We start from the raw sequence: 13,774 nt of genomic DNA on the forward strand, positions 1-13,774 counted from the left end.
AAATAAAGAAAACACATTAAATGAGAAGGTGTGTCCAAACTTTTGGCCTGTACTGTATATATATTTTATTTATTATTGTATTATATGTATGTATTAGAACTGGGTTACACACGTAACATGATACATTTCTTTGAGTTACCCATATCTCTTTTAGTGATCTACATTTAAACAGCTAACCTTTTACACACAAAAGATCTTTTATAACTATGTCTGAGGCGTTCAAATTTGGTTTATTGACCTGGGACAAGAGAGGTAACATTAAAAAAAATCCTGAAAAGTAATGAATATTTGATCATCAAAAGGGCTCAAGTTCACTAAGTGGTTCATGAAAAAAATATTATTTTATGGCATATTTTGGCATTACTTGACTGCACAAAATACACCCATGCAATCAAAATTGTACATCTTTGACACGTCCAAGTCTCTAATTTCCACCACTGCATAATCCCCTTACTACTCATTATATGGAAATAACTCGTTTTTAAATAGGATCATTTAAAAATAGATAATCAATAATACAAATGTTTAAACTAGCACTTAAGGGGTTGAAATCCTGAAAATTGTTTTTTCAAAAATCATTTTGTGAAGGGCTCAAGTAAATTCCCCTTCTTTCCACGGCGTTATTCTCGACGCGCGTTTCTCTTTAAAAACTTTGCCGGCGCTGGGTTCTTCTTCTGCCGGATGAGTTGGCGCTCCGCTCGCAAACCGGAAGTGGTCCAGTTCGCCCACAGAATCGCATCCAACAGGAGGTCCTCCGACCCGCCAGTTTACCACTACTCTCTCCTTTTCTAGGAACGCGGTGAGTATATATATGTGTATATATATTAGCATTTTTTTTTCGCCCAAAACGGGTCGTTTCAAGCTTTTCAACTGCTTAGGTAACCAAAGCGGACGAGCTGACGGGGTAGGCGTGTTCATGTCATTAGCCTAGCCAGCTAGCTTAGCCGCTTCTAGTCAAGCAGACGGTCGCTGACAGGCGATTGCCTTTTTTGTTTTTTGTTGGGATGAAATCGGGGCGAGTCGAAATATCTTTAAATTCCGGCAGAAGATTCGTCAAAACGCCGATTATGTCAACTGTTTTTGGCAAATGTGGTACCTAAAATTTGGGCCACCTATCTGGCCTGTTGCCTTGACCGCCGACCAACCTGCCTACATTCCTTCAAAACTCTTAAAAACGACACATCAAGTTGTAAATCCTAGCCTAGTGTTAGCTTAACGCCTTCAAGCGTTGATAAATAACTTAACAAGCCCCGCTTGGAAGGGTCAGACTGCGCATGCGCATTACTTCTAAAGTTGGGATGCACTTGCAACACTTTCACACGTTCATTTATCGTGCTTAAAGTAATGAATCTTTTTTTTTTTTTAAACAAATATAGGCCTTTGAAATCAGTGTGAGGTTTTCATGGTATTTGTGGCTTGCCTACACGACTTCTCCGCAGGCTACATTCAGCGTTTCACCATGATCGTATATATTGATTAAGAGCTTTAAATGAACTCTGGTCTCCCTGGTTTGATGTCGCAATGCAAGGACATTTGCTCTGTGATGACGTGAGATGGTGCTGTTGCACTTCGGCACATCCCCTCCCACTGAACGGCACTGATAAGAAAAGACTTCAAGTGAGTGAGGCGGCGCTGGGTTTGAAACAACGTTTTTTTTTATTACAGGATCGTCCCTGGTGGCCATGAGTCTGCAGTGGACGGCCGTGGCTACTTTCCTGTATGCGGAAGTGTTTGCCGTGCTTCTGCTCTGTGTGCCTTTCATATCCCCAAAACGGTGAGCCTGAAAAATTGCAGCAGTGTCTGTGTACACTAATTTGCTCTCATATGCATAAGTATATGTTTAAGTTTTAATATTCACCAGGGCATTTAAATGTTTGCTTTTCACAGATGGAGCAATTTCTTCAAATCTCGCCTTGTCCAGGCCATTGCGACGTATGGAAACACCTTTTTCATGGTCGTCATCGGTATTTTAGTGTTTCTGCTAATTGGTGAGTGGTATTGATGCCACTTTTCTTCATGTAGCCAGAAATGTTCTTTTGAAATCTGTGAAATTTGCTAATCCTGTCTGTGCTGAGGCATAGCCCGCATTTATTTGGAAATCAGAGGAAGGGGTTATCAGTCATTACTGGGTGAAATCACTAAGCCGCAGACCCTCAGGTTTGCATTGCAAGTGACTTTAACCACCAACTCTGTGTAGTTTAAATGAATTCCTTTCTGTTCTTCTGGACATGTTTTACATGGTGCTTACCAGGACTCTCATCATAAAATCCTAATTTGTTTTAATAAAATAATTCTTGATTATTTATTTATTTTATTTTTTGTGTGTGATCTCTACAGATGCCCTCAGAGAAGCACGGAAGTACAGTGTGACAGACAAGGTGGACCTGTCAAACAACCCAGTTGCCATCGAGCACATCCACATGAAACTCTTTAGGGCCCAGAGGAATGAGTACATTGCAGGCTTCGCTCTGCTCCTGTGTCTGTGAGTTCATGCTCAGCCCTCACCACAACTCCACCCATGGGCACCTGGATCGGTGTTCATGTCGAACCTTGATACCGGGTGTTTTCAGGAGTGAGCCACCAGAGGCAGGGATCACTCTAGAGAGCACAGTGCGAACTTTCTACTTGCCAAAACAGTTGCGGCTGTTGCACCCAATCCACACCCTGACCCACAGCTAGTCACACTGACATCTTCTCACCCCACTTGGCGTTGCTTAATATTAGAGAATGTGCCATGCAGGGTTGTGAGGTCACAAGACACTCAGTCAGCAGGGCAAATTTAAAAATGGATTATAACTGTGCTGAATCACATCATTCATGTCACTCAGTTTTACCTAGAAAATTCATGGAATTTGAAAAAGAGAATTTTCCAGTTCAGAAAAGTTGTGGAATATGAAAGAAACATGTAAAGTTATGGAAAAATCATTGCAATCTGATTGGCTGCACAAACTTTGAGGAAGAAACACTGATTAAGTTAAGCAGTTTAGGGTTGTCATAAACTTAGTTTGTGTTTACTTTCTTCCCCAAATTTGCACGGAAATTTCAGAGAACGTATGATTATGAAAATTTGCCTTAGCGTAACTGAACAATCATAGAAATTGTTTTATAAAAATGTGTAGAACCTTGTCTTTAATATACTATAATTAATATATTAATAATATAATTAATATATTATCTGCACAACCCTATTTCCTATACAGGAGTTAAAAATGCAGACCACAGTAATGCGGAGGACAATACCATATCGGCCAGTTTTAATTTGCATCGTTTCCTCCATGGTTTGTGGCACGATGGCGGTAGCGGCCATGGAAAGAACGCTCATTTGAATACGAGTCATTTTTCCATTCACAAATCTCACCTGAGGAGCAAAGTCTGCACGCTGTGTCCGGTCAGGCCGCGTCCCGCGGCATATTTCCCCGTCTCCTTGACTTTGCGTCCTGTCTGCATATCTCTTCCATACAGGGACCCGCTCGTATTCCCCTGAATGGCGACCTATTTATAGCGCCAGGGAAGGGCTACTACATCTGTTTGCACTACTACTTCCTAGCTTTGGCTGGTTATCATTTGGACAGCTGCAGCAGAGAGCATGTGACCGCAGCAGCTGGTGACAGAAATTATATTTAGCCCCGGTAGATGTCATGCCGTCGCATGTACGTTACCGAACTGCCCTTGCCACCAGCAGTGCTCTCCCATGCGTTCGGATGCCGCAGAGGTGACCCAAGCGGTCACGGGTTTTGGTGACGAATGGTGCGCCACTCGACACCGGTGGTCGGAGAGCCTGGTTTGTGAGAATATATGGGAATGTCTGGTTACCCACGCTGCAACGTGAGAGTGACAATTCGTCATGTGGCCTCCCCTGCGTCCGCGTAGTAAAGCAAAAGCGCGCTGGACTGCACCCTCCTGCCTTCTGTACACAACCTAAAAACTATTTCAGTCTCTGAAACACCGGCACAAGGGTTGCTCTGATACGCAAAGCTGTGTACAAATTCTTCAGGGAAGGTTCTACAGTACAGTTGTGACCTAAATATTATCGTGCCCATCACAGTCTTTGCCGTGTAACCGCCGGAGAGGTTTTTTTAACGATGAAGCATAAACATACCCAAAATATCTCAGACTGGAAAAAATACAAGTAAGCAAGTGCTGTATTAAATTATTATTTAAACCCCACTGGAACTGGCAAATACCAGCATTATTGGTTATTTTGAGACTGATTAATCCCCATGTCTAATTCTAGGCTAAGTTGGCAGCCGCTTTGAAAAAAAGAACAATGAAATGTGTGTTTTAGCTGAGGGGGCCTTGCGGCGGAACCGCTGTGCTTATTTTTTTTGCCATGCTCCAGTTGCGAGCGCAAAGGTCATAGTTTTTGCTTCCTAGAAGTAAGATGAAGTCGGAATGTTGTTCCTGTAATGAAATCCCAAAGTGGCAGTGGACCGGACTGGCCGCTGCCTTTATATCATCTGCCGAATATAAATAATATGTACAGCCTTCTACAGAGATGAACTGGCTGTAACACGCTAACATGCATTCGTATTCTTTTCACTAGAGGAATTTTTGTTGCTGACTTACTTTGTCTTTCCTTCCAACTATTGTCAAACTCTACAACTAAGTGCCTGCAGCTGACCAGACATACATAGACTAACAAACACACACATCCAATACACCATAGTGTTTTCTTATGTGCAATATTAGTGTGTGTGTGTGTATGTATGTGTGTGTGTGTGTGTGTGTGTGTGATATATATATATATATATATATATATACACACACACACACACACACACACACATTCAGTACAGGCCAAAAGTTTGGACACACCTCATTCAATGTGTTTTCTTTATTTTAATGACTAGATTCTCAGATTCTCACCGAAGGCATCAAAACTATGAATGAACACATGTGGAGTTATGTACTTAACAAAAAAGTTGAAATAACTGAAAAAATGTTTTATATTCTTGCTTCTTCAAAATAGCCGCCCTTTGCTCTGATTACTGCTTTGCACACTCTTGGCATTCTCTCGATGAGCTTCAAGAGGTCGTCACCTGAAATGGTTCTCCAACAGTCTTGAAGGAGTTCCCAGAGGTGTTTAGCACTTGTTGGCCCCTTTGCCTTCACTCTGCGGTCCAGCTCACCCCAAACCATCTCGACTGGGTTCAGGTCCGGTGACTTTTTCAGGTCCGGTGACGTAGCTCCACATGTGTTCATTCATAGTTTTGATGCCTTCAGTGAGAATCTACCAACGTAAATGGTCATGAAAATAAAGAAAACACATTGAATGAGAAGGTGTGTCCAAACTTTTAGCCTGTACTGTGTGTGTGTGTATATATATCTCCACTGTGTTATCCACATACATATTTTACATATATAGATTTGTTTTTGAAAACACTCATCACAGGTTTTTCCAGATTATTTATTGGTATACTGAATTTTTTTATATTATACTTTAGTCTTTATGCTGTTTAATTTATGCTTCTCTTATTTTGTAATGCTGCCACTGGAAATTGCCCACTTTTGAGACTAATAAAGGATAGTCTTATCTCTCATCTTCTATTATCTGAATCAAGCCTCGTATTCTGATCTTCAATCATAATTAAGGCACATATCGCTGTCTTGTGCTTGAAAATGTGATGATGTTTTCAAAAGTAAGCCTCCTTAAAGAAAAGTTCTTTTATTATTATTATTATTGCCCCGCCCCTTATCTGGTTGTGTGTGTGTGATATCCTTGCCTCTGTTTTTACTGTATTGACTCCTATCCGCCATACAGATTGCTGCGACGTCTGGCCACTCTGCTGTCACAGCAGGCCACACTCATGGCGTCCAACGAGGCCTTCAAAAAGCAAGCGGAGGGAGCCAACGACGCGGCCAAGAAGTATATGGAAGAGAACGAGAAGCTGCAGGAGGTGAGCGAAGGCGGGGACAGGTCACAGAATGTGAATACTCTGAGGAAAACAAGTCCTGAATTGAGGGCTTGTCTGGTGCTTCGATGGAAACGTTTACCCAATTTGGTTAAAAATAAATTTGTCTGCAGCACATGCCCTGAAATGGGCTCACACGCTTCAGAGCTGATGCTTGTGTTGACTAAGCAAGGCTTGGTTGATTTGAGTCATTCACTTTAGACTGGTGGGCCTCTGTCCTGCCACTAGGGGGCGAAGTGATATTCCGCATTTGTTCATTGTACCCTTTCATGACACTGATGTTATTGTCTTTGACATATATAAAACGTACGCGCCCCGAGCTTAGAATTTTAATTCGACCCCTAAAGATGCCTTGTGTTACCCTGCAGTCCATGTTTGGTTAAAAATACCCTGTGTGGGGAAGTGAAAGGTCATTCATGTGCCATAATTTTAACCCATGTAATGGAGATAGCTGTGATTTCTTTGAACGAGCATGTGCTAACTTGACATGAACATAAAGGCCATGTTGGTTGGTGATCTGGCAGCATGTGTCCTGATGTCCTTATTTAATTTTATTTATTTATTTTTTTTAAATGTACTCCATGTTCTATGGGTACGAGGTTCAACGTGCTTTCAAGTTACCATCGATGAAGAGATCAATTCCGGTTCACTAGGACCCCAACTATGAATACATCTATTTAATTCACTCTGTTGTAGATTCTGTACACAAAGTTCGACAACAAGAAAATTACAATTTAATCTAAATATTCTTTAAAGAGGAAGGTCTTGAGCTGTCGTTTGAAGGTGCTCAGTGACTGAGCTGTTCTGACCTCGAGGGGAAGTTCATTCCACCACCGAGGGGATTAATGTTTTCCTTTTACCTTCAGAGATGGAGGGACCAGGCGAGCAGTACTGGTTACAAAAGAGGAATATCTTACATTCTTTCAGTGTAGCATTAACAATATAGCAATGTTTAGCCCATAGTTTGTTGCAGCCGGCTGCCAGACGTGGGTGTTTGAGTTGGACGAGCGGCTGAGAGATGTATATCTGTTCTGGTCATAATTCCGCTCTCAGGACCAGGGCGGCGAATGTCAGGGTACAGGAATTTCCCACAAGTCAGTGGAACTCACATGCTGCTGATTTCCTCTTTTGTAACTTGTAGTTAATAAGCTTTCAGCAAGAACATATGACTGTTCCTGGGCGTGGTAGTGGCATAGTGGGTAAGACACTCCTATGAACCAGTGTTTATTGCCTGAACAGGCCGGTCATGTGACTATTGATCCTCAGCGCTGTCTGGGATGCAGGCTTGCCCCAACAGATATTGTCAGAATGATGAATCATCCATCTTGGCAATCGACCACCGAAGCTCGGATGTGTGAGGAAATCCATATCCGGTGAATGCGTAGGGGTGGAACAGATGCACCCTCGTTATTACGTACCAATCCTGGTCTGTTAATTTACTAATGAACTAAATTCAAATATTGACACTTCATATTACATGGATCTTGACCAGTGAAGAATGCCCACTGCTGTTTACCTCCAGTGTTGCATTGAATGCCTTCTCGTACTCTATATGACATTTTAGGAGTAATGGGTGTAAATTCTATCCCTGTTTTCTCTGTGTTGCCTGTGGTTATAATTACCCATAAATGATTGTAGTTCAGATTATTACTCCATAGCAGAATGAGCCATTTTATTGCTTCATTTTTTCTAGTTAATTCTTAGGTCAGAGTTGGTCCATATGGTTTAGTTTCAAGATTTTTAATATTTGTTTCACAAACATTTCAAACAAACATTTCCTTCCATTTAATTATTTTCATTTATTATGACTCAACTTGTATATATGTTCATAATTCATTGTATGAATCCAATATTTGGCTTTTTTTAATTGCTACATCTGAGGCTAAATAGAGAAAGGACAAAATAGCATACTGTGAATGAGTCTGTTTATCTCATCTGAAGTTGATTGATTCATTGCACAGAGTTGCCCCTCCGAACTCTTTAAGACTCTGATCTGAGGTCACATCATCCTGAAGCAATCGGAAATGGGCTCCAGTCAATTACTGTTTTTTTTAAATGTTAATTTTTCACAGAAGTACGAACCCCCCCCACCTATTTAAACTGTTCTGGCGACAGGGCCCTCTCCATGTCGTCTGATGGGAAAAGAAAACCTCATCTTTTAACACACACGAACCACCCAAACTACTCAGAATCCTATGAATCCATATTGTAAGCTTTTTAAGTGTTAAAAAACTTAAAGTAAAGTTAAAGTAAATCAGAATTTCCGAATAATTGGAGCGAGACGAGTTGTGACTAAAACTTTGCGATGGACTGCATGCTTTATGAAAAGAATAATTCAGGGTATGTTGAGTATAAGCCAGAAGTGGTCGCCCAGCCTTGCATGGCTGGACACTTGACGTAGCTTCTGCCAATTCCGGAATTTCCTGAGAGCGCTTGAGTGGGAGTTTAAAACGGCAGCATTAACAGCCCTGGTCCTGAATGTGCAGTCCTGATCTTTGTGGAGGAGTCGACACTGCGATCCAAGGATAAGACTTTGTCCTCTCTCCTGGGGAAAGGGGTGACTGGCTTGATCTAGACAGGTTCCGGTTTTATCTGGTTTAGGTTTAGGTCATAGGCCACAGTGGTGGCTTACCTAAAGCCTGCGTTGAAACACAGATGGCGGCCTGCTTACCCAAGCATTTAAGCTGTGGAAATCTGCTGTCGCTTAGTCACCAGTGCACACTTTGGGCCATTCACCAGGTACAATATGGGGTCACGTACCTCCATACCTTCAGGTGCAACTCCACAATTTCGATATTAGTTTGTCAGCAAGCGTTGTTGTATAAATGTGAATGGTGATGGGATTCAAAACGCACTTTGACACTGTTTTTGCCAGAAATTGAGGGATGCCGGCATCGAAATCCCAGAAGTGGGGAGCAAACCAACCAAAGGGCTGCAAGAGGAGAACAAAGCACTTAAAGAGGAAGTCAAAAAGTGGAAGGATGAGCTTGAAGCAACCAAAAAAGGTACCATTGAAGACCCCAGAATGTTGGTGAATGAGGGGATAAACCTTACCCTAAATTTGACACTGTGTGTGTGTGTGCGCGTGCAGTTCTGCATAAGTCAGAGAGTGACGTGAAGGCCATGAAGAAGCAGGCTGAGAACCTGACCATGGAGTACGACCGGCTGCTGGAGGAGCACGCTCAGCTGCAGGTCAGTTCCGTAACTCATGCTTGAAACACACGCCCATCATATTTTCCTTACCCGCTCCTCACCTGTTCAAAAAGTGCAAAAAGGATAGACTCCAGGTCTAAGGAGTTTGAATCGGCAAAGTTCAGGTTTGAAGTCCAGACTCCAGAGGATGGAGGACCCACATCTCCCTTGGTGACAGTTGTGGTCTTGTTGACGTCACAGCCCGTCTCAAGAACCTTCCTCGCAGTTTTACCGTTATCTTATCTGAACAGTAAAGTACCAAACAATTGTGTGCTCTAAGGTAAAGTGTAATAAATTGTACAAGCGGCGACAACAGCAGCCCCCGCACCAAAAAAGCTGACATGATTAATCTGTACCAGTTTCCCATCCTCTCACAGTTTCTACCACAGCTAGGGGACGCCACCACCTTTTTGAGGGACACAACGTGATTATTAAGATAATAAAGTTTTGTGTCTTAATATGCTTTCTGGGATATTTGGCTACACAAGTCTGCACAAATCATCACCCGTTTCATCCGTGTAGGCTGGTAGTAGCCTAGTGGGTAACACACTCTGCTATGAACCAGAAGACCCGGGTTCGAATCCCACTTACTACCATTGTGTCCCTGAGCAAGACACTTAACCCTAAGTTGCTCCAGGGGGGGACTGTCCCTGTAACTACTGATTGTAAGTCGCTCTGGATAAGGGCGTCTGATAAATGCTGTAAATGTAATCCGTGTGGAAACCAACAAATGGAGAGCCCATCTGGGTATTCCAACTGAATAAACGCCTACATTGTTCCCCCCCAATGTGAAAGATTCCATTCGGTCCAGACTGTTGTGTGCACGCTGAATACATTTATTTTAATCAAGGATAATGTTGCATAGTTTTTACCGAGCCAGTCACTGCACAGGCCTTCGCTCCATCACATCAAGGTATGTCTGCAATGTGTTTTTCTGTGACTTAAAATGGTGAGCAACAATTGTCATAATGCAGAGGTCGTGACAGAGTCTGTCTTGCTATGAATGTGGAAGTCTTGTCTGACCTAAGACGCATTTCGCTGTTTGGAAGGGCAATCTCTGCCTCAGGTAGGCTGAAGCCCTGCGGTGCGTGTACTCCGTACGCGCATCCAATGCAACCACGCCCCCATCCACACCTCCTCTTTAATGGATTTCTGAAAATGCAAATGCCTTCTTCATTGTCTGAGCTGTCTGGTAGCTTTTAGATTAGCTTTTTGTTTAAGATTCTCTTTAGGGCAATTTGTCATGGCTTTGTTTTCTCTTCCATCAGTACCCCTTTATAAAGTGGGCATCAGTCAATATAGCTGCAGTTTCTCTGGTTTTCAGCATACAGGGCTACTGGTAGGACCTGGAGGTTGGGGGCTCTGGCTTTGAAAAAGGTCAAGTGTGGTTTGAAAGAATGGAGACACAATATAAAAAAAAAAAATGGAAGAAGGCGTGTTCATGCATTGCATTCTGGGAAAACCTGCTGGTGTCACATGCCTCGAATGGATATGGCAACATGACAAAATGCGCAGAAACACATTCAGATTTAGAAGCTTAATCCCCTCAACGGTAGAGTCTGGCTGCGTTTTGAGCGAAGACCACAGCTTAGCGTGTGATGTGCACCCGCCTGCGTTTCATATGATTTGAGGTACATCACACACAGGCTTGCGTTTGGTGGATAAATCCCCATGCGGGTTGTTGTTCGCGGCGGATCTCTAATGGTGAAGCTGTAGACCAGCAAATGCCTTTAAAATTTGCATAATAAGGCGTAAGTGATCTAAATATGAATTTTGCAAAATTGCACAGCGGTGTTTTCCCCGCAGTGCTTAATGTCACCGTTTGACTATGTTGCCCCTCAGACACCATACGAGCTGAATGGACGCATGAACTCTGCATTGTACAATGGCTTCAATCTAACTTGGTTTATGATTTGCCATCAATGTTTATTTTCTCTATTTGATGTTTGGTGTAACTTGGTCTAGCAAAACCAGTAGAATCAGATTAGTTGTTGGTCTTTTGGGTTGGATGATTTTTTTCTATTCAACATTAATGAGATTATTACCTTGATGATTACCATAAAATTAACAGATCGACTTAACTTGATCGAGCAAGTTCGTCTGCTACACTTCTGCTTTAAAGGTCCCCTGACATGACATCCCTTTTTTTTTTTTTTTTTTTTTTTTTTTTATGACCACTGACGTCTATTTCTGAAATTCAGCCTTGAATTTGGTGCAAACAGCCACTTTGATCCAGTCCCACAAAGAGATTTAACCAGAACGTGCCATTGCGGTGTCTGTAGCTTTAAATGCTAATGAGTAGGAGAGAGGCGGGACGAGGAGGAGAGTGGCCTATAGAGTGGCCATTCGTGGAAATGTCATCAACAACATTCACCAACCACAATGTTTGGTGCAGATAATGGTAACAGCAGGACCATAGATGGGATAGTGGAACTCGTATTAATGTTAAATAATCTCACAAAGGGATTTTTTTAGATAGGGATGAATATTTAAGGATAATTCTTCATTCATTAATGTACCAATTTATGAACATTTCGAAACCTCAAATGAAACCTTGTTCCAAACTGAGACTTTGCACTGAGACCAAGTCAAGCCTCTGATCTGGAACAATGCGTCGAACTCGGGGCGTACATCGTTCCCAAACAACAAATAGCAAAGCCTGATAAGGCACTAAATCACATCTCAGTCACATGTTACTGTTCCGAGATCAAGACCAGTACAGCGTTTCTGCGTGTCCTGTTGGTTTGGAGTGTTACGCTGGAAAGGGTGGATACCGTGACATGAGTATGTGGGTCATGTTCTCCTGCCGGCGTCTATAGAGGTGTGGGTTCCAGCACATAGCGTTTCCTAACAATAGTCAGTGAGTAAGGAATTAATCATTCACCGTTACACCCATCTTCTGAAGAGCTGACGTTAATTTAATCAGAACTCTGAACACTTCCAAAAGTCAAGAGGTTGATGTGCTTTTCCACACGTAGCACTAGCAGCATATTTATAACCGATTGTAAATGGTGTTCTAGAACTCCGAGATGAACTTCTAAAACGTCAACCCAGTCATAAATGGTATATGAGGAATATTATGATGATTACTATATGCGACGCGTTCTTAATTCTATATATTATATATATTATTATCTGCAAAAATGCCTCACCCCGCCTCCTGACATCTGGAAATTCACCTCCGCAGTGTGAGTTCCTTCAGATGAACTTACCGTCTGAAATCTTTCCAAGAGCTCTTATACCATCAGTTCATTCTGAATCGCGGCTATAAATACAATGGCATGGGCAGTGGGTGGGCACACATGGCAAATTATGAATAAAAATATGAAGTCCTTGCCCATCACAACATTACATTTCATGTATTCCAGCTGGATTTTATTTGATTGTCGGGGTCATGTGTGGCGTTAGGTGTGTGTGTGTGTGTGTGTGTGTGTGTGTGTGTGTGTGTATGAATTCGTCCCCCTCACTTTTCCTTGAACCCAATGCACCTGATATACGAGTTCCGCCTTGAGACGTTTTATGATTCTGTGAGCATGAGCATGTGCACATACTGTACATGTGTCAGACAAGCCGTTCTCATATCCCCAGCGTATATAAATCAGCGGTGCGCCCGGGCGAAATGCCTGTAAAGGTGTCCCGCTTTCCTGGGTCCCGTCTGAAAAAAGCTCCTCACGAGGTCTTAAACAGCCCACAAAACCCCCCCGCTGGACATAATTCATCATGGCTGTCAAAACGAAGGCATTAAGTGCTGCGAGACATTTTCAATATTTAATATTCATGCTCACAACAACATAACCTATTAACCCGACTAATTGACCAAAAAATTCATTAGAGGGTTTGATTGGCTGGCACTTCCTTCACGCTTTTGGATTTGTGGGTCTGTCGCTTGGCAACAAGCAACACACCCACAGTGCAGTGCACGACATCACCCCGTTCGAAGTGAATAGTTTCATCTGTTAAATCTAACCTTTATTTTGATGTATTTTTCTTTTAAAGGCGAAGAGTGACTCCCAAGACAAAAAGTCAAACTGATCCGGCCTCCCACGCTGCTCGACACCGGTGTTAACGGGAGGTTTTGGGATGCTGCCGCAGACGACCGCTTTACCTGCCGGACTCTGTCACCTGTCTGTCATTTCTGTCAGCCGCTTCTGTCCTGCTGCCTGCTTTCTCTTCTTCTTCTTTCTCGACGGCAGTAAAAGAAACGGATGTTTACTCCACGCAGGATTCTGGAAGACGTCGCGTGTTTGTTGTGTTTTTTTTTTTTTTTTTTTTTTTTTTTTTTTTTTTTTTTGGAATGGTATGTTCTCTTAATAAACACATGGTGGGGATAAAATACAGTTCTGGGCTGAGACTCCCAAAAAAGTACTGCAGCGCTGAGCTTATCACACACACACATACATACATACACACACACAGTGCTGTGAGGCTTTTTCTGTTGTGTTTAACTACAAATTACAAAAGTGTTAATTTTAAGATGCATGGGAACATTGTACTTTTTAATATATTCGTCCTGGGGTGTGTCTGTAGAGACCAAGGTACATGGTTGGGTTGAAAAGTTTATCCATAATTATGTTTGTTCTTTTTTTTTTTTTTTTTTTCCGCCGAAGAGATTTGCTTGTTATGATGCCTTATTGAAACCCGCGGACTGTGCCGCTTCGGACCCCCGTCGT

General features: G+C 42.4%; 1 protein-coding gene across 1 annotated transcript; it reads left to right on the top strand.

Annotated features, from left to right (window-relative positions):
- Nucleotides 1-685: 685 nt before the first annotated feature.
- bcap31 (B cell receptor associated protein 31) lies at nucleotides 686-13,363 on the top strand. The gene is made up of 8 exons (XM_028993293.1): nucleotides 686-799; nucleotides 1,666-1,774; nucleotides 1,888-1,988; nucleotides 2,338-2,482; nucleotides 5,762-5,897; nucleotides 8,788-8,917; nucleotides 9,004-9,104; nucleotides 13,101-13,363. Exons 2-8 carry the CDS (start codon nucleotides 1,683-1,685, stop codon nucleotides 13,134-13,136), a joined length of 741 nt encoding a protein of 246 aa, XP_028849126.1. The 5' UTR covers nucleotides 686-799; nucleotides 1,666-1,682; the 3' UTR covers nucleotides 13,137-13,363.
- Nucleotides 13,364-13,774: the final 411 nt, after the last annotated feature.

This window comes from Denticeps clupeoides, chromosome 10 (genome assembly GCF_900700375.1).
Source record: "Denticeps clupeoides chromosome 10, fDenClu1.1, whole genome shotgun sequence".
NCBI classification, from domain to species: domain Eukaryota; kingdom Metazoa; phylum Chordata; class Actinopteri; order Clupeiformes; family Denticipitidae; genus Denticeps; species Denticeps clupeoides.